The following is an 18751-nucleotide window of genomic DNA, read 5'->3' as shown; positions in this document are numbered from 1 at the left end:
CTCCTGTATTGGCTCCTTGCGCCCTGGATAGGTTAGCCCGAGATAGGTTCAGGTGCTTGAGGGTGATCTGCTCAGGAACCACACTGCAAGGGCTAGTATCTGAGAAGTGGGGTGGAGAACCCTGCCCCTCTGGTGGGACAGGGGAGGTGCTGGGGCAGGCGGAAGGTGAATGGGTGGACGGTCCGAGGGGCTGAGCAATTCGGAGAACCACGTTCTCGCCAGCCACCATAGCACTATCACTATGATGCTGAGGAGACAAGTCTCCTTTGACTTGCGGATTACCTTGGGGATCAGGGGTGTGGGCGGAAAAGCATAGGCTGTCATGCTCTCCCATGGAATCTGCATGGCATCGCCCAGGGAGCCAGGGCCTAGTCCCTGCCAAGACGCAAACTTATGGCACTTCCTGTTCCTCCAAGAGGCAAACAGATCCACTTGAGGATGGCCCTATGTGTTGAAAACCACCTACCTGCAGCACCTGGTCATTCAATTGCCACTTGTAATTGTCTGCTCCTAGCCTGCTGAGTCTGTCCGCCTCCAAGATGGCCTCCCCCGGGAGGTGGACGGCCCTGACGTAAAGGTTTTCAAGGGCCCATTCCCACATCCTGATCACTAGGTTGCACAGCGGAGGGGACCTGGTACCCCCTGCTTGTTGACATAGTACATGCTGGTGTGGTTGTTGGTCTGGATCAGGATGGTTCTGCCCTCGATGACCGGAAGGAAGGCGCTGAGGGCTAGCCAAATGGCTCTGAGCTCCAGCCAGTTGATATGTGATTCCTGCTCCTGCCGGGTCCAGACTCCATGGACACTGTCTGTCCAGAGTTGCTCCCCAGCCCTCCAGGGTGGAGTCCATAGTAATGGTGACCGGCGGGAGTCGGCTGCCGTAATGGCCTGCCCCTCCGCAGATTGCAGTCCTTGGAACACCACGTGAGGTCCGAGAGGAGAGAAGGCGGTATGCTGACCAGCTCCGCTTGGGAGCCCCCTCCTGATTTCATGAGGCTTTGAAGTGCAGCTGCAGTCTCCTCATCCGGAGCCTCGTGTGTGGCACGGCCAAGAGGACTGCTGCCATGATACCCAGTAGGTGCTGGCCCCATCAAACCGCAGTCACTGGTCTGGTAAGGAAGTGCGTAGTGGCCCTCTTGATGGCTGCAATCTTGTCCTCCGAGGGAAATACCTTCTCAGAGCTCGTTTCCCAGATGAGGCCCGGGAAGGTGAGGCTCTGCGTGGCCTGCAGCTGAGACTTCTTGAGGTTGATGGTAAACCCCAGGTCATGGCGTGTACTCATAAGCGCTGAGGAGGTGTGGACAACCCCCTCCGTGAGCTCACCCTGACAAGCCAGTCGTCCAGGTACAGGTAGACATGGTGGCCCTGGGCCCTGAGGAGGGCTGCCACTGCATTCATGAGTCTGGTAAATACCCTGGGGGCTGAGTTGAGGCCAAAGGGTAGCACCGTGTACTGGAAATGACACCCCAAGATGCTGAAGCTTAGGAAGGAGCGATGGGGCTGCCAAATCGGGACGTGTAGGTAAGCGTCCTTCAGATCCAGGGAGCACATCCAATCTCTCTTGTCCAGTGTCTCTGCAATGAGTGCTGGAGTAACCATCTTGAATTTATGAAGAGGGAGGGAGAGGTTGAGGGTGGAGAGGTCCAACACAACTCTCAGGTCGACCTGGTTCTTTTTTTTTGTATGTCGAAAAATCCTGGAATAGAAGCCTAATCCACTCTGGGAGGCTGGTACTTCTTCCACTGCCTGGCTCTCGACGAGCGACCGGATCTCCGCCAACAACCAGAGTTGCCGTCCCAATCTGTGTGAGGGGAAGGGAGGGAGGAAGGAGAAGAGGGAGGGAGATATAGGTAGGCATTAACCCGTGGATACTACTGAGAGGATCCTCGGGTTCTGGCGCCAAAAATGCACGTTAGAGGCTAGCCTGCCCCCCACTGGAGACACGTGGATCCGGAGGGATGCGTCATGCCTTTTTGCTCACTGAGGCTGCTGCTGAGGTGGGGGACTGGAAGAAGCCCTTGCTCCCCCCCTTTTTGTTACATGTGCCGGTGCTGACTCGGCGAGCGGTCAGGTTGTCTCGACTTCCGTTCCTGGAATCCCTGCAACCCGCCAAACGCCCACCCCTTATTGGGAGCGCTGATGCGACTGGGTTTACGCCTTGGGCGTGGCCTTCGTCAGGATAAAGACTGCAGAGTTTGCGAGCTGTTCTTCTTATCTAATTCCTCATTGGTGGTAGAGTGGAAGAGGTCACTACCCTCGAACGGAAGGTCCAATATGCGATCCTGGACGTCAGGGTTAAACTTAGTAAACTGAAGCCAAGCCGTCCGTCTCATGTCCGTGGCGATGCAGATGGCCCGGCAAGAGGTATCGAGGTGAGCCACTGTGGACTCCATGATTTCCTGTCCTACCAGCCTGGATTCTCCTAGACCCGCCTTGAAGCGTGCCTGGCTCTGCACCGGAAGTTCCGGAAGGAAGTCTGCTATTTCCCGCCACAACCTCTGGCATCCACGTTGGCTAGACGCGGGTGCAAGGAGGCGTTGGAGTACAGCTTTTCCTGTACCCATCAAAGATCTTCTCCTCCTTGCTTAGCAGCGCCTAGGACGAGGTGGCCGAGGACGACTGAGGCTTAGAGTAGAGTGACGCTGCAGCGATCACAGACGAGTGCGGCTAGGGGTGCGTTGATAGCAAGAGTGGATCCCCCTCCATCTGTCTATACTTGCCATCGAGGCACCAATTGACAGGCTGCGCCGAGTGTGGCTTGAGCCAACCCCAACAACGTCCTTCTGCAGTGGGACAACCGTCTTGGTAGGGGTCTTAGGGAGAGGACCTTTGCCAAAAACCCCTCCTCGGGCTGCTCTACCTCAGGATGAGGAAGGCCCAGATATTCTGCCAGACCTGCAAGCCTGACGTAAAAGGCCTTCGCTGACAACGGCGTGTCAGGGTCCTCCTTGTCTGAATCCGCCTGGGTGTCTGGCTGGTCCGCCGCAGGAGAAGTGCTGGGCGCCGTGAGATGCGGTGAGGAGACTGGAGCCGGAGGCTGGTGCAGAGATTGGCTTGAAACCGGCTGCACTGGGGGTGGATTCGAAGTAGTCGTCAGCGTGGCTGCGCTGGACCCTGTGATGCCGGAGCCATGGGAGGAATGAATATAGGTGCGATGGAGTGACCGGAGGGAGCAAGTCCCTGACTGCATCCTTTAAGATGGCACCCATCTGGGGGGTTTGTATCAGCCCCAAAAACCTTTCAAAGAACCTGAACCTGGAGGCTGAATAGGAGGCAGGGGATACTGGTGGAGTGCCTGGGGGCTGCTGGGGCCGAAGCACACTCAGTCTGGGTTGCAGGGGGAACCTGCCCTGCCCTGCGCTGCGCTACTGATGGATACACTGTAGGCCACATACCTGGTTGACACTAGTCCCACCCTTGAAACCCCTTCACCTGCCTGCTCTGTTCCCAGGAGTGGCATCGGACGAGCGGCCATGTTGTCTGGCGCGGCAGCCATTTTGTTGGGCTGCGTGTCATGTGCCAAAGTCGTGGTGCATGGCCCTCTGGACACGGCCTCGCCTAAGACTCTTGGTGTTGGAACATGAGGCCTATCCCGCACCTCAGGTCTAGGCCTGGAAGGCGTACCGCCCTCAGCATTGTCGCCGGTAGTGCGGCATGCAGGCGCCCCCTCGGACATGGTGCTGGTACAGGGCAAAGCACCTTGGGTGTAGACCCGGTAGAAGAAGCTTGCGGTCCCTCAGCACTGATATCGGTAGGGTCCGAAGACCCCTCAGCCGTAAGGCCGGCAGCTGGGTTAGCCTTGGTGTGTGTGCTGGTAACAGAACCCGCTTGGGCATTTCCTTGGGAAGGAGTCGCCCTTACGGGGAGCAATGGAAAATAACGGCCCTCCCTTGGGCCTCGATCTCTTCTGGACAAACTTCTTCAAGTCTTCTGGAGGCGACGCTTGGACGAGTTCCCTCCACCTGACTAGCCTGTTCTTCAGTGCGCATGGAGTCAGAGTCGCACGCTATGCAACCCTCCCAGCTGTGGTCAGAGCCAAGGCAGCAGAGGCAAAGAGCATGGGGGTCAGATGTGGGAAAGAGTCCCTCGCAGGCTGGACAGCTGCTGAAACCCGCTGAAGTCGACATGCACCGGGGAGGAGCGTGACGCCAGAGGACCGAGTACCTAGATGATAAATAAAGACAAAAAGATAAGAGAAGAATCTGGGAAGAGAGCATGGAATTACATGGCGAGGCGAAACCCAGGAGCGCTGGTGAAATCGGCCCGTTCCCGTCGATGCGGAACTGGGGAGTGGCGCCGGTGGGCGGAGTCAGGGTACCGCATGCTCCCAGGGCCACTCCGCCGCACGCCTCTACATTTAAAGGGGAAGAAGGTTTTTCTGGTGAAAAGGGTTCCGTCTCCCGTCCCTAGGAAGGGAGTCTTGGGTAAGATTTTCACAGAACTGGTCAATCTTCCTGACCTGGGTCAACCCCAGAACCTTTTGCTTTATTAGTGGGATATTTTTCCTTAATACCTCAGTGAGTGGGAACCTTTTTCCACCCTCACATAATCTTTCACTCTTTTTATGGATTGCAATTGTTTGACTCTACATAGTGTCTTTTTAAAGGTATTCTCTTTAACAACGTATTGGCAATAAGTGCCTGTTGTTGCTGGGTTGCCCTAGGGGCTCCCCTTTTAGCTTTCTTTTGCTAATCTTGGGTGAACTACAGTTCCCAAGGGTAGAAAGGATCTTTGGATCCCTTTTACATTTTATTCTGTGAAGCCAGCACACCCCACCTTATGTGGAGTGCTGGGGAGATACAATCTATCCCCTTTCACACTAAAACTGTAACAATTCTGTTACAAGGATCAGCTTACCTTCAATGGCTGGTGGCAGTGATACCTTGCATTAATCTGGTGCACCTTTACCACAGGCTTTGTTCACAGCTGCAGTAAAGGCACTTAAGGGTGCTCATTTTACCAAAATGACCCTGTCTTCTTTTTTGCCATTTTAGTGTTTGTCGTTTCTTGTTGCTTCCCCTGATATCCAGGATGGGAAATTCCTTTGTGTGATTTTTATCTTCGGGGGGTGGAGGGGTCCCCTCCAGTCTGTCTGTGAGTGCAGGAAGCGATGGAGGAGTCCAAAACTCCCCAGCCCTTTGTCTTACACCTTGCTTGAATGGGGACAAATCCTAGTTGGGGGCTGGCTGTCCTGATTGGACAGCCAGACCGCCCCTTCTTGTAAAATACAGGGAGAGAATGCAGAGGTTGTGCTGTAATTCCTGATAAATACTGCGAACCTGGAAGTTGAAGAAAAGTCAACCACTGGAACCAAAACCGAAGAGGATGATGAAGGAAAAACGGCTGAAACGATTTCCAGTGACTGGAGAGATTGCTGTGTAACCGGAGCCTGCTGTAGCCCTTCCTTCCAATCGACCTGGGGACTCCAAAAACCCCGACCCGGACCCAGAGCACCTGAATTTTGAGCCATCCCGCGCATTGCTGCGACCTTGCGTTGCTGCAATACCCTGGGACCTCATGCCACTGTGCGGTGCACAGTCTTCCGAATCTCGCTGAAACTTCGTGGGCATCCTGGTGTATCTCCAGAGACACGAATCGAGTCCGAAAAGTCCCCTCTACAGAGGGCTGGACGTTTGTAACGACGAGAATTCAACCGCGATTTTCTGTCTTCTTCTCTGCTCCTTGAAAAGGCGCCAAATCTGCAGAACCTCATTTAGCTGTGAGGGAAACCTTGCCTAGAGCCTTTTTCATCGATCTCTGCTAGAAAGTCCCTTCTGAGGTCTTGTTTTCAGTCATCAGGACAAGGAATCCACTGACCGGGTATTTGGCTGCAGACCCTGAAGTCCTCCTCCTGCAAAATCGTCTTCAATGCTGAGGTACTGTGTTGGCTTGGGTATATACTTACCTTAAGTCTCTTGGGCTTTCTGTGTAGCTGTGGGTTGTTTTCTGTGATGTGGAGGCCTCTCATCCAGTGCACCCAGTCCCACTGCTGGGATCCTGCTAGGGTGTCTTCTGTGAAGCCACTGGACCCACTTCTAACCCTAAAAGTAAAGTACTCACCTGTTTGCCCAGTTTTCCTAAGGAACGCTGATTTTGGCTACTAAAGAACCTATTCTGACACTGCCTGTTGTTCGCTAATCCTGGTGACCCTCCCTTCTGCCACTGAGAACACTCATGCTCCAAGAATAAGGGAAAGACTTTGAAGGGATTGGGCCTTTTGCCTAGAAAAGAAAATAAGTGTTTAAAAGTTACTTGTAAGGAGTTGGTTGGTAACTGTAATTCTAAGAGTGAACAGTTACAAAAGTTCTTACTTATCTTGAATGTGTGATGCACTATTCTTAAAAGTATGGTTAACATCTTTTCTTTTCTTCCTTAGAAACTTTTTTGCCATTCTAATAGAAAGTAGATGCGTTAGGTATTTTACTCTTCTGTGATTAAGTTGTGCTTCTTCCCAAAAGTAAAGTGTTGTTTCACCAGATTATTCCTGCAGGGTAATTTTATGAGTGTCCTCCAACTGTTGGTATCACCAGATTAGTACTTTGTGGATAATTGTATGAGTGTTCCGTCTCGCTTCCCCTGACTTGCTGCTTGCCTGTGCAGAATAAGTCTGTATTAGGTTGTTGCCTACTTAGAATAACCTTGAGTCATTCAGTAAAATGTAACATTAGGGTTTACTTTCCCTGTGCTATCTAACCTGGACTTCCTTGCGAGATTGAAAATGTATATGTGTTTTACTTACCTTGAGCTGGCTGTTTGCCTTCCCAAAAATAAGTTACAAGTTAATGCTTATCTCTATCTGCGGTTCACTCATCTCAAAAGCACCTGTAATTGTATATTACATCCTTAGATTTTACTCACCTAGTATAACTGTGTGTTATCACAAAAGTAGTTACAGGTTTTTACTGCACCTGGAACAAGTGTTCCACTATTCACAAAAAGTATATTGTCCAGTTTACTGATTAAGATATTTGTACTAAGAGTCAGTGTATAATGGGTAGGGTCTACTGCCCTTGTATTACTGAATGCAATTGTGAAAGTAACCATTGGTTTTTACTCCCCAAGAATAGGTGTGACCTATACTGAATGTGTATGAAAAGGTTTTGACTTTCCTAGAACTACTGTCAGGGGTTCCAAATAAGGTTTATACTTTATATTGTGATTTCATATAAGGTGTTAGTGCTTCCTTACCCCTAGATTTATCTGGGCCTACCTGTATTTAAATAAATCCTTTATTTTTACAGTGTTTCTTTGGACCATTTGTATTACAATTTCATTTGTACTGATTCTAGAACCCTCTCTCCCTCCTTAGATAAGCCTGGCTGCTCTGTCTGCGCTACCATGTACTCAGGTGGTACAGCCTTAGAATTGTGTACCATGTACTCAGGTGGTACAGAATGTAGTCTTGTACTGCCCCAGTTAAATGGTTTTACTAAGCCCTTAGTTGGACTTCAGAAAAACAGACCTAACAGGGACGCCCATACAGTATGAAGGAAAGGGGACGGGACGTAAGAGTATTTGGTCTTGCACCATAAAAGGCGAAATAAAGAGTGCTTTCTCCTCTACCACATGAATAAAAAGGATGGAAGTTCATCCCTATCCTAGACCATGTCTGGGAGGAAGGACTCTGCACTATGAAGCACCCCTTCATAGAGCTGGCCATCAAAGGTAGACTAGAAAAGAAATGTAAGGTCCCAGAGGCCACGCCAAAATGTCTCAGGGCTCTACCTACACCAGAATCAACGGTATCAGCTGCAGCGGGCAGGAAAGCCCAATTACACACGCAAACATGCGCAGTGCCACCAGAGAACGAGGGCCCAAAGCTGTACGCTTTTGGTCAAAAGTGCTAACAATCGGGGCCACTACAGTTAAAGCAGCAAACGCATTAGCGATCATGGCTAGGTATGATCGTGAAATGTGGCGCAGGTTGGCTCCCATCATGGAGCACTTACCTGAAGAGAGACATTATGAGGCCATTGCTATTCTAAAGGAGGGTGAAGAAGTCTCAAATCATAACAAATATTGCTGTTGATTTGGCTGAGTTCGGATTTAAGCAGATAGGCAACGGATTGGTGCTACATAGGCAATGATGGCTTTGTTGCACAGATTTCCGACAGGAGGCATCACATAAGGTCATTGACATGCCTTTCGAGGGGGTCACAACCTGTTTGGCCCCAAGATAGACGAAGCATTGTAGGCAATGAAAGCCGATACCAACGCGGTTCGGTCACTGACAGCATTGCAGGGCAGAAGGACTTTTCGTCCCTTTAAGGGAGCGTCAGGAAGAACAAGCTCATCTGCAAATGCCAGGGGCTCAAAAATGTACACAAAATGTTTGTACTACTCGCAAGGCTACAAAAGACATTTTCAGGGCTATCAGTGCCCACAAACTACAGGCAATCGCAGCGCAGAAGAGGGTCCACCACCTCTCAAAGAAGTAGACCAACAAAACCTCAAGCGTGACTGCAATCACTAGATAACACAAATAGGAGGAAAGGTGGCACATCACATCCACCAGTAGCGAATCATAACAGAGAGATGGGTGCTACAGATCATTCAGCAGGGGCATCTGCTGGAATTCGCCACTCGGCCAAAAAATATCCATCCATTGCAAAGATCAACACCACATCTAAAAGTACTCAACAAGAGGTAAACCAAATGCTGGCAAAAAAGGTAATAAAAAAGAGTGTGGAAGCATCGCCAGGGCATGGTAGTTTACACTAGATACTTAGTTGGAAAAAAGCCAGATGGAAAGTGGCACTCAATAGTTTACCTATGCAAATTAAACAAATTCATCAAGAAACAGCGATTCCAAATTGTAACGGTGCTATAGGTTATACGGGCGGTAGACAACCAGCAATACCAGTTAAAAGTGCTGCCATTCGGGCTAAAGTCAGTGCCTCGAACGTACACCAAATGCCTTGCGCCCATTGCTGCAGTCCTCAGAAAGAAGGGTCACCACGTCTACCCATATTTAGCCGATTGGCTGGTAAGGGCGCCAAACATCACAGGGCCGCAAGTGTTCATTTCGGAAATCCAACTCCTACTTCAACAGCTGGGCGTTGCAATCAACTTCAAGAAATCTACCATGCAGCCATCAAAGAAGCTTATGTTTCTTGGAGCGCAATTCACCACAGCAGAAGCTCTAGTCAGACCCTCGCAGGACTGGGTGGAAACTCTCACATCACTAATACCCACTTTCAAGTCCGGAAGATGGATGTCAGTCCGGAAGTGCATAGGGCTGCTGGGGACCATTCCTTCTTGCATCCTGCTCATACCAAACTCTAGGCTGAACATGCAACTGGTCCCAAGTTACACGTCCTGGGAAGACAAAGTAAGAATCGTGCCCTAGCTCACGCAGAAACTACAATGGTAGTCACACACATGGAACATAACTATAGGTTGCCCGTTCCAAGAACCCATACCCCAGAGCACACTAGTAACAGATGCCTCATTATCTGGCTGGGGAGCACACATGGGGGCTTCTTCACGTTAAAGGGCGGTGGACAACCGAAGAAACTACCCTATACATAAATGTCCTAGGGCTCAGGGCAGTCGGGTGGGCTCTTAAATAATTTCTTCCAGTAAAGCGGAGCTCCACCATACAAGTTCTCACCAACCACATCACCACAATGTACTCTCTCAGAAAATAGGGAGGGACACGGTCACCTGTCCCAAGAGACGCAGCGGATATGGAACTGGGCCATCCCTGACAGGATTCTATAACAAGCACAACACCTCCTAGGGGTCCACAATTCAGTGGCGGGCAGCCTCAGCAGAGCGGTCATGCAATGCAACGAGTGGGACCTAACCAACAGTCAACTCAACAAGGTGTTTGCTCAGTGGGGTCGCCCGTCCGTGGACCTGTTTGCGACCAAACAGAATGCAAAATGTGCACAGTTCGCAAGCAGAACGCAGCAGCATGAGTCGATGGGAGATGCCTTCTCCTTACCATGGACCAACCTGTTCGCCTATGCCTTCCCTCTGATACCAGTAATTCGCAAAACAAATCAAATGATACAGGCTTAACCCATGCACAGTGATCCTAATAGCACCCAACTGGCCACACCAAACATGGTATTCAGACCTCCTACAATTGTCCCAACGCCGTCCAATTTGTCTACAAGGTCACGCCGATGTAATCTCGCAGAACCAAGGCAAAGTACTGCACCAAGATCCGCAGTCACTCAAACTGACCTCATGGTTCCAGACTTCGCAGAATTTGTCCACTTGACCATACCCCTAGAGTATAAAAACATCCTTTGAGCAACAAGGGCACCATACACCAATCGCTCATATAAATACAAGTGGTAAAGATTCTGTCGGAGGTGTGCACAGCAACCAAGACCATCTTGCCTTATCTTCTACCTTTAGCACAGGGAGGTCTCTCTCACGCATCAATAAAGGTATATCTAGCTGCCAAATCCAGATACACCAGGAGAAGAAGGGCTAAGCCCCTCTTCAGCAGCAGACTAATCCAAAACTTCCTACGGGGGTTATTCCGATAATTTCCTCCAAAATAGAAAGTACCTTCACAGTGGAGTCTCAATATAGTCCTTGCTCAATACATCTCTAATTTGACTCACAAGAAAGTATGTTGTACCTATTTGGGAGGAGCAGGACAGTGTTGATGGTTTAGAAAAGACATGTCTTTGGATTAGCCAATTAACAGTTTTAAACAGGCGTGAATATGTTTGTGAATACTAGTCTAATGAAGAACTGATTGTTTACCTCCCCTTTCTTCTTTTTCTTTATGATAAAACGATTTTTTATTCTCTTTCTTTCATTATAGATATCTTCCATAAAAGAATTGTGGATTGATGAGGAATGTATTGCACAACTGTTCAGAATTACATATACATGAGATAATTGGAGGAATGTAGGATCAAGAAGAATTGTTCGAAAATGTGTTGAAGGAACTGTATTAACAGTATGATATTATACTGTATGTGGTCACCGATGAATTGGGATAAATACTACCTGCACAAAGCCCTGATGGGCGAAACATTAGCACATGCTCTCTAATGAAATAAAGTAGGTCATAGGTTTATTTGTGCTATTACTCAATTGTGGGCATTGTTGCTACTACTTAGATATTTGATTTAAATATTTTGAACTAAAATCACAACATTAATTTATGTGCAATTGTTAGTATTTGTTTTATGAGGAGTTGTACTAGGACCTTGAAGTACACAGTAGGTTTATTTTTATGTAACTATCATTTTTGAACCATAGCGGATCAATTGTCTGGATTTTTTATTTTCAATAATTTACACTGGTTGCTTGGTAGTGTTACAACCACCAGAATATTGTTGCTGCAGTTACATGGAAGGTGAACAGTACCATCATTGAAGCCAACAAGTAAGGCTGAAAGATACAGGTTAAGAGAGTGCAGTGTGCCTTTTTCAAACACTGAAACTGTCTTAAACAAATCAACGTGCCTGGGAAAAATGTTCCTCCCTACTGTATTATCATTTTAAGGGCATCTTGCTTCTTAATAATATTTATTTAATTTATCTAATGGATATTTGTAAGACGCCTATACAACAAATGATGTTTCAAGGCACCACAAGACAAAAAAAGGGGAGAACAAGGGAGAAAGATAACAATAACGGTCCTACTAGGACTTGTGACATTCTGCTCGTGCAAGTGCAGTAACAAGAAGTGCGAGGGGGGGGGGGCTGTCTGCGCAACATGCGAAGTGCCAAGGTGGGAAGGGAAGTGAAGGATAAAGTGGAGAGAGTGCAAGTGAAAGGGGGTGGAGCCAGAGGGGGGGGAAGAGGACCACATGGACTAGACAAGTGCTAAGGGGAGGTCAGGAGGGTAAGTGCCAGTGAATTGAAGGGGGTGAGTGTCCACATGATAAGTGCAAGGAAGTAGGTGGCCTTTTGGGTGGGGGGGGGGGGTTATTCAACTCTTGGTGGACTTAATTCTGTTGTCATGTTTATTTTGTCAACTTTCACATTGATTAAAAAAAAGAAATAGATAACATAGTGGTGCTCTGTTACAATATTTCACAGCATACAATACAGCAAAGTAATTACATCAGTTTGAAGAGGGTGCAGAGGCACACTTCGTTGTCAGACAACATGATGCACCTGTTGAGTTGAGGTGTAGCTCAGGGGTGCTGAACACTTAACAGCACTTGCTGGAAAAGAGAAGCGGGATAGACAGACTTCATAACGATATACCTACATTATAAGAGAGAAACATGTGGCTTGTTGGTAGGAGCTAGTGTATGCTCTTGTGTCTATGTGCCAGAGGGTGTTCTGGCTGATCTGCTGGCCTATGGTAATCCCTGCTATGTTATTAGATGATGAATATGATGCGCTAGTGAGGGAGAGAAAGCTATGTGGCGAAGGGCTGTGTGATGAAGCACACTGCACATCTGCAACTGAGGGGCACGTTGGAAATCTGGTGGCAGGTGAAGTCAACCACTAAGTGGTGTGACCACTAAAGGCAGAATATGGATGATCACCCACTAGTCGTACTTTGAGAACCTGTATCTGGGAAGGATCCTATTGGTATCCCTATGGAAATGTGCTTCATGACAACAAAGGGAGAGGGTCCAGCGATGTGTGCAGGTGCCAGCAGTGCTAACCAGGGAAAGCAATCCAGAGAGCATTGTTAGGGAGAATTATCAGAAATGTGCTAATTCTCTCTACCTTACAGACCCCAGCAACTTTGCTGGAATTTGAGGACTTAATTTCTTTAACCTGGAGAGAGTGAGACCCTTTTTTCCCACTCGCTCATGTATTTTTAATGTGATTTGAACTCTATGGTTCTTGGTTAACTATGGAGTCTGACAAACTCCCTAGGCAGCATCTTTACATTGGATCACACAGCACCTTCAGTGCAGTGGCACAGGGAAGTCTTTCCGATTTCCCAAAGGTTTAAATACCTTCTCTTGGATAAACTACTGTTTCCAAGAGCAGTAAAGTGAAATTGACTTTACTTACATTTGTAACTTTCTAGACCCAGCACACACTATCTTACAACAGGGTGCTGGAGGGGCTACTTAGTATCCCCTTTGTCTAGCTTCTCATGTAACAATTTTATGTTACCCTTTCCTCACCAAATGGCTGGTGGCAGTGGTTTACCTTTAACTACTGTGGTGTGCATTTGCCGCGGGCTGCGTTCGCAGCTGCAGTAAAGCACCCAAGGGTGCAATTTTAGTCAAAATGGCCCTGGTCTTCTTTTTTCGCCAATTCTTTGTGGAAAAGTCCTTCTTGAGATTTACTCTGCGCGCCAAACCAGGATTGGTCCCTTTGTTTGCTTTACCTTTGGCGGGATTCACAAGTGAAGCCCGCCTCTGGCTCCAGGGTGTCTGGTAGGTGAAGGAAGTGAGGGAGGTGCCCAAAACTCCCTGTGCTTAGTCTTCTAGAAGGCCCAAATGCACTGTGATGACTGGCCGGCTGACTGTCCGGCAAGGACAGCCACCCTGCTGGGTGACTGACAGCTAGGCTGGAATGAATGGGAGAAACCTGAATAAAAGGCGAGGCTTTTGGCTTGGAAGGCAGAGTCGACCACTGGACGAAGGAACCAAAGAAGAACTTGAAGAGGGAGCCTGCTGCAACTCCTGTATCATTGGGTTTCCCGGTGAAGCCCTGCTGCTGTGCTGAAACTCCAAATTCGTATCGACAGAGAAGCCTCTGCACGGACGACTTCTCCCTTTCAGTTGGTGGGGCCAATCAACTCCAAAGTAAGCCACATGGACATTCTCTCGGAGCTGGTTGCATTTCCACATGGTTGCTGCTGGAAACCGAAATGCCAGGGAGAGGAACATTAGTTTGTGTGCATTGCTTTTAAGCTGGCCAAGAGCTCCAGGAAGATCCTTTGGACTCCCAGGAAGCAGGACTGACCGATCCTGAGCCACCTCAACAGAGTGCTGGACCCCAGTTGCAAGGAAAGTCCATCTCGACAGCCAGAAACCGCGGTGTTGCTATTTGGGGTAGACGCGAGAAGCCGAAATACTGAAGTTCTACTTGTTTGAAGATTGCCGGTTGCAGTCGGTAACCATCCCATTGCAATGCAGGAGTCCCCAGAACTCCTCCCTCTTGTCCCCACGACTGAGGCCCAGGAACACCAGGATCTGCAGAGCTACACAGAACAGAAGTCATCTGCTGCATTTTTCTTCAACCTAAAGGTACTGTACAGTCTAAGAGAACTTGCCTCTTATTGTGTAACTGCACTTGTTCTCTGTTGGAGACTTGTTGTGGTTGCTCTGTAGAGTTGCTGACAGCTTATTTACTTCACAAGCCTAAACAGCTTGTGGCCCTACTTTGAATTCTTCTATGTACAAATACTTTTAAAATATTGTGCAAGGCTTTTACCTACCCCTGAGAAGTGGTTCAGTTTCACCTAGACTTTGGCTCAAATTGAGTTTGGCTTAGCTCCCTGAATTACACTTCTTCCCTCTGTGAATGTGTTTGGTCTTTCTTCCAGGAAATGGTTAACTAATTTTGCATTGGGGGGGTTTACAAAGGTACTTTACCTGCTTTAAGAACTATTTGTGATATCTCTTGTTGTGTCATAATAACCTTTCTCTTTGACAAACTCTTCAATCTTATTCTAAATGCAACAGTGATATATTAATGTCCCCAACACCCTAACTATTGAAGTCACCTAAGGGTGTAGGTTGTGTCTGTGGGCCATCCCAAACAGGTACTTACTGATTTAGAAATATTAAGAGTGTGTATTTGAGTGTTACTGTTATATTGCCCCCTTCTGAAGAAGGCTTATTCTAACTGACTGATAAATTAATAATTGTTTATTCAAAAACCTTGTGTGTAAGTGTTTATTTGGATACCTGTCACTGTGAATCTCTGTGTAACTCCCCTACAGCTTACATTGACCCCTCCTGAGATCGGTCTGGCTGCTCAACACACTAACAACCTGTGTAGTACAAACTTATACCAAAGGTTGGGTTCCTATTGCTAGGAGATCAGGGTTGTTGTAGTGCACCCAAAGGGTACTGCATACAATCTTGCCTAACAAGAATCCACCCCAGGAAAGGGAGAATAGCATAAGACATCTTCGTAGCAGTACCTCGCAGGAGAGTGAACCAGGTCTGCCATTCTGAATATACGAAGAAAAGCCAGAGGAAGGGGGTCACTCCCCTTGCATTGTGAAACTACTGAGAGCAAGACGCCCGGAGAAGGGAGGCATTCACCAGGATCCCAATAGCGAAGAAACAACTATGGGCAATAATGTTGATGTTTGAACTGGAGCATTACCTTTTGAGTTTGAACTGAGAACTTTCCTGCGTTTTAACATTTCAACCTGGAACTTTGCTGTGTGCCTTGGAAAGGGATTGAGACCTGCGAGAAGGGAGTCATTCCCACCAAAGACTTGGAACTGTGATCCATTGTTCTGAAGAAGGGAGACATTCTTCTGGACCAAGAAGATACTCTACTCCATTTGTTTAGGTATAAGTGTAAGGGACAGACATAGGATTTGACACAGGATGGCAGACTCTTGATTTACATGGACATCCTGACAGAATCCTTATTATTTTAGTTGAGGTAGGGAAATCCCTCTGAAAGTTAGGGACAGGTAGGTTTTCTCTTTATTTCTGGTATAATAAAAGTGTATGCCAACAACCATGCCACCAGTGTGTCAGTGTCCTCGTTTTGCACCCTTACAGGAGTGAAGAAGAGTGAGTTGTATTCTTGGAAAAGTGGCACCAAGACACCGCAACATTCTAAGAAAGACTCAGAGTGAAGAAACCTGCCCACTGGGAAATGTGGTTCAAATACCTAGAAAGGATCTGAGTGGCGAAGACATCATTTGAAATGCATGTTGGGAAAAGTGGTCCCAATACTCTGTGACAATTTAAAAGAGGAGAAATCATTTGAACTGCACGCTGTGAAGTGAAGTTTAATAAAACCCAAGTCCTCATCTAAAAGTATTGAATGTGGTGAGCAGTGATTTGGGTGCTCTAACAACTCAACCAAGATCTTTAAAAGACAGAGACGGTACACAAAACATTGAAGGGGACTACACGATCTCCTGGATTACGGAACAGTGAAGGCATACTGAGAGAGGACTCGCAGCAAGACTGACAGAGGGGCTAACCACCTCTTGGATCCCAATGCCATGAACTGTGTTGAGAAGAGGAAATTAGGAATCAATTTGGTAAAATAATTACAAATCAATCTTCTGTGAGAAACTCAGTGACGTCATTTTTTTTGCAGCAGGGAAAGTGCATCTTAATCCTGACAAGTTCATAAGACTGACTAAAGCCTTTGAGAAACTGCACCTTGGTACTGACAAAGCCAGGAAGCTGACCATGGCCTTTTTTTTTGGTAAAAAAAGTACTGCACTCTTGACAAAGTTAAGAGGCTGACTAAACACTTTAGAAAAGTGTAGCTTGATCATTTCAAAGTCAAATGGCTGATTAAGTCCTTTGAGAAACCTTGATCCTGACTGACAAAGCCAAGATACGGACTAAAGCTTTTGATAAACTGCACCTTTATCATGACAAACTCCCCCTTTGTACTGCCTCTCGCTATCGCTGATTCTCCATACCCGCCCCACTCAACTGTAACCTGTTGCCCATCACAACCAAAGCCAGTCCAACTGTGGATCTCTTTAGAGCTCACCTTACAATTCACTTACGTGCTAAAGAGGGAGCTCCCGCTGCCCTCTCCCGCATCTTCCCTACCTGACCCCACCGCTCCATCCAGTGACACTCTTTCTGAAGCACTTACTGCCCTATGTTAATGTTACTTTTTTTAAGTCCCTACATTTTTACACCCTCAAACTAGCTCAACCCTTGTTCTCATCTTTATGCTATTATAAAGGTACCCCTGGTGGGAATCATCCCTCTGCCATCTGTAAATGTGTTATTGTACGCCATTTGTGATCGAAGAATTGATATCCAAATCTAAAATACAGGGGGGCTGCCTAGATGCTGGAGAGTGATTCTAGGTACTGTGCCTTACAGGAAAGTAAGTCAAGTGAAGGGAAGGTGCCTCTAAGAGGGGTCGAGGGTATTGAAGGGATCCAAGAGGTAGCAGTATACCTTCTTAGTTGTAATGATCTGGAGCTAAAGAAAACAAAGATCTTTTTATTTGAGAAATGCTCAGTAACTTACAAAGAAGCTAAAGGTTGGTGCTGCGCCCTTGAAAGACTGTAAAATAGGGCTCGGTTAGGCTTCTGAACGACTGTGAAATGGAGGTTGATAACAAGCCTGTGAGAGATTATGGATCTTGACAAGTTAGTGAGAGGTGAAATAAAGATATAGACATACTTTGTTACAAATAAAGAAAATCCTTATGTTGCTGGACCACTTGTTACCCTACAAAACTGATATGCAACAGTATCAAACATGGGCAATAGTAAATCCAGTCAGTAACAGTGCTACAAAATAGCAAAGCCTGTGACAGCAAACATTGTAGAAAAATAGGCAATTGCTGTTTTCACTGCTGTCATGGTGTAATGTACATCAAATTCCTGTTAAGTGTTGTCCGAGTTGATTTTACCTTGAAGTATTTCCAGTCCTTAAAATCATTTAGGTCACAGTGTGTAATCATAACCTTTGATCCATCCGGTCCTTTTGTCAAGCATTGATCATATTGCATTAGCTGGTTTGCTTCATTAATTCGGAAAAGCTAAATTATATAAAATAACATTATTTTATTACACACATCTGAAAAACATTTCATTAAAAAAAAAACATACGGCGAATGCAACATTCATTAATTCATTGTATTCATCTCTTGCTTGAATTCAACTTTTTCTGTGCATATTTAAAAATTTGTAACGTTTTAAACTCCTGGATATTAATATTTTTATTTTATTTTATTGCTTATAGTGCAAACCTAGCTCAAGAGCAGCAGAGCGCTTTACAACACCAGGGGGCGAGCATTGGGCTTGGCATTTTATACAATAGCCTAGTACTGTGGTCGATAAGAGAGGGATTTTTATTTGTTCAGCAGTTATTGCTGAAAGAGCCAATTTTGTACGTTTTGCAGAACAGATGGGTGCTGGGGGCATTTCAAGGATCTGCTGGTATTGAGTTCCAGCGGTTTGGAGTATGGCAGGAGAAGAACCGCTAGCAAGTCTTGTCTTCATGGGCTAGCTTAGACACCAGCGATAATTTTGTTACGTGAGGCGAGAGCCACCAGAGGTGTGGAGTTTAGTCACCAGGTATGTTGGTGTTCCGTTCAAGACTGCGTTGTAGTGGATAGATGCAGTTCTGAATATAATCATGGCATGAAGGGGAGGTCAGTGGAGTTTGTACAGTGTGGGAGAAATACTGTCAAATATGTGGGAATGAGGCAGGCTGTGGCAAGGTGAACAGCCTTGATGGGGGCTAGGTGTTGAGCTGGAAGCGTAGTATGGAGGGTGTTTCCCCCCTCAATGTATGAGATTACAAGGGCTTGGACCACCGTGCATAAATCATGAGGAGGGATGAAGGGTTTGATTTTGTGGAGAATACAAATCTGTAGCCTCATAGTTTGTACCTTTTTGGATATGTGCTTTTGGAAGTAAAAGATACTATCAACAACAAAGCTTATGGATTTGGTTGAGCATGACAACTGAGGGATGAATCCTTTCAGGCACATGTCATACTGCAATGTTTGCATGAGTTGTTTGGTGGGGGGGACCAGTGAGGACGAATTCGGTCTTGCTGGGGTTTAATTTGATATACGTGTTTGACATCCATGTTTGGATGGTAGCCAGGGATTGATAGAGGCAAGCGAAGTGCAGGGCTCCACTGACCTTAAGGTACAGCTGAGTGTAATCA

The 18751-nt window shown here is 47.0% G+C and overlaps 1 protein-coding gene across 2 annotated transcripts in view; it reads right to left on the bottom strand.

Moving 5' to 3' along the window:
- GALNT7 (polypeptide N-acetylgalactosaminyltransferase 7) overlaps nucleotides 1–18751 on the bottom strand; it is an 800303-nt gene that overhangs the window by 78896 nt on the left and 702656 nt on the right. For both annotated transcript variants that reach the window (XM_069631418.1, XM_069631417.1), the window contains exon 11: nucleotides 17484–17612. In XM_069631418.1, the coding sequence (XP_069487519.1) occupies nucleotides 17484–17612 (129 nt within the window). The remainder of the gene's footprint in view (nucleotides 1–17483; nucleotides 17613–18751) is intronic.

This window comes from Ambystoma mexicanum, chromosome 6q (genome assembly GCF_040938575.1).
Source record: "Ambystoma mexicanum isolate Mex_15411 chromosome 6q, UKY_AmexF1_1, whole genome shotgun sequence".
In the NCBI taxonomy this organism is placed as follows: Eukaryota; Metazoa; Chordata; class Amphibia; order Caudata; family Ambystomatidae; genus Ambystoma; species Ambystoma mexicanum.
Note: the sequence above shows the minus strand (reverse complement) of the source record. Positions and strands in the feature narration are given on the sequence as shown.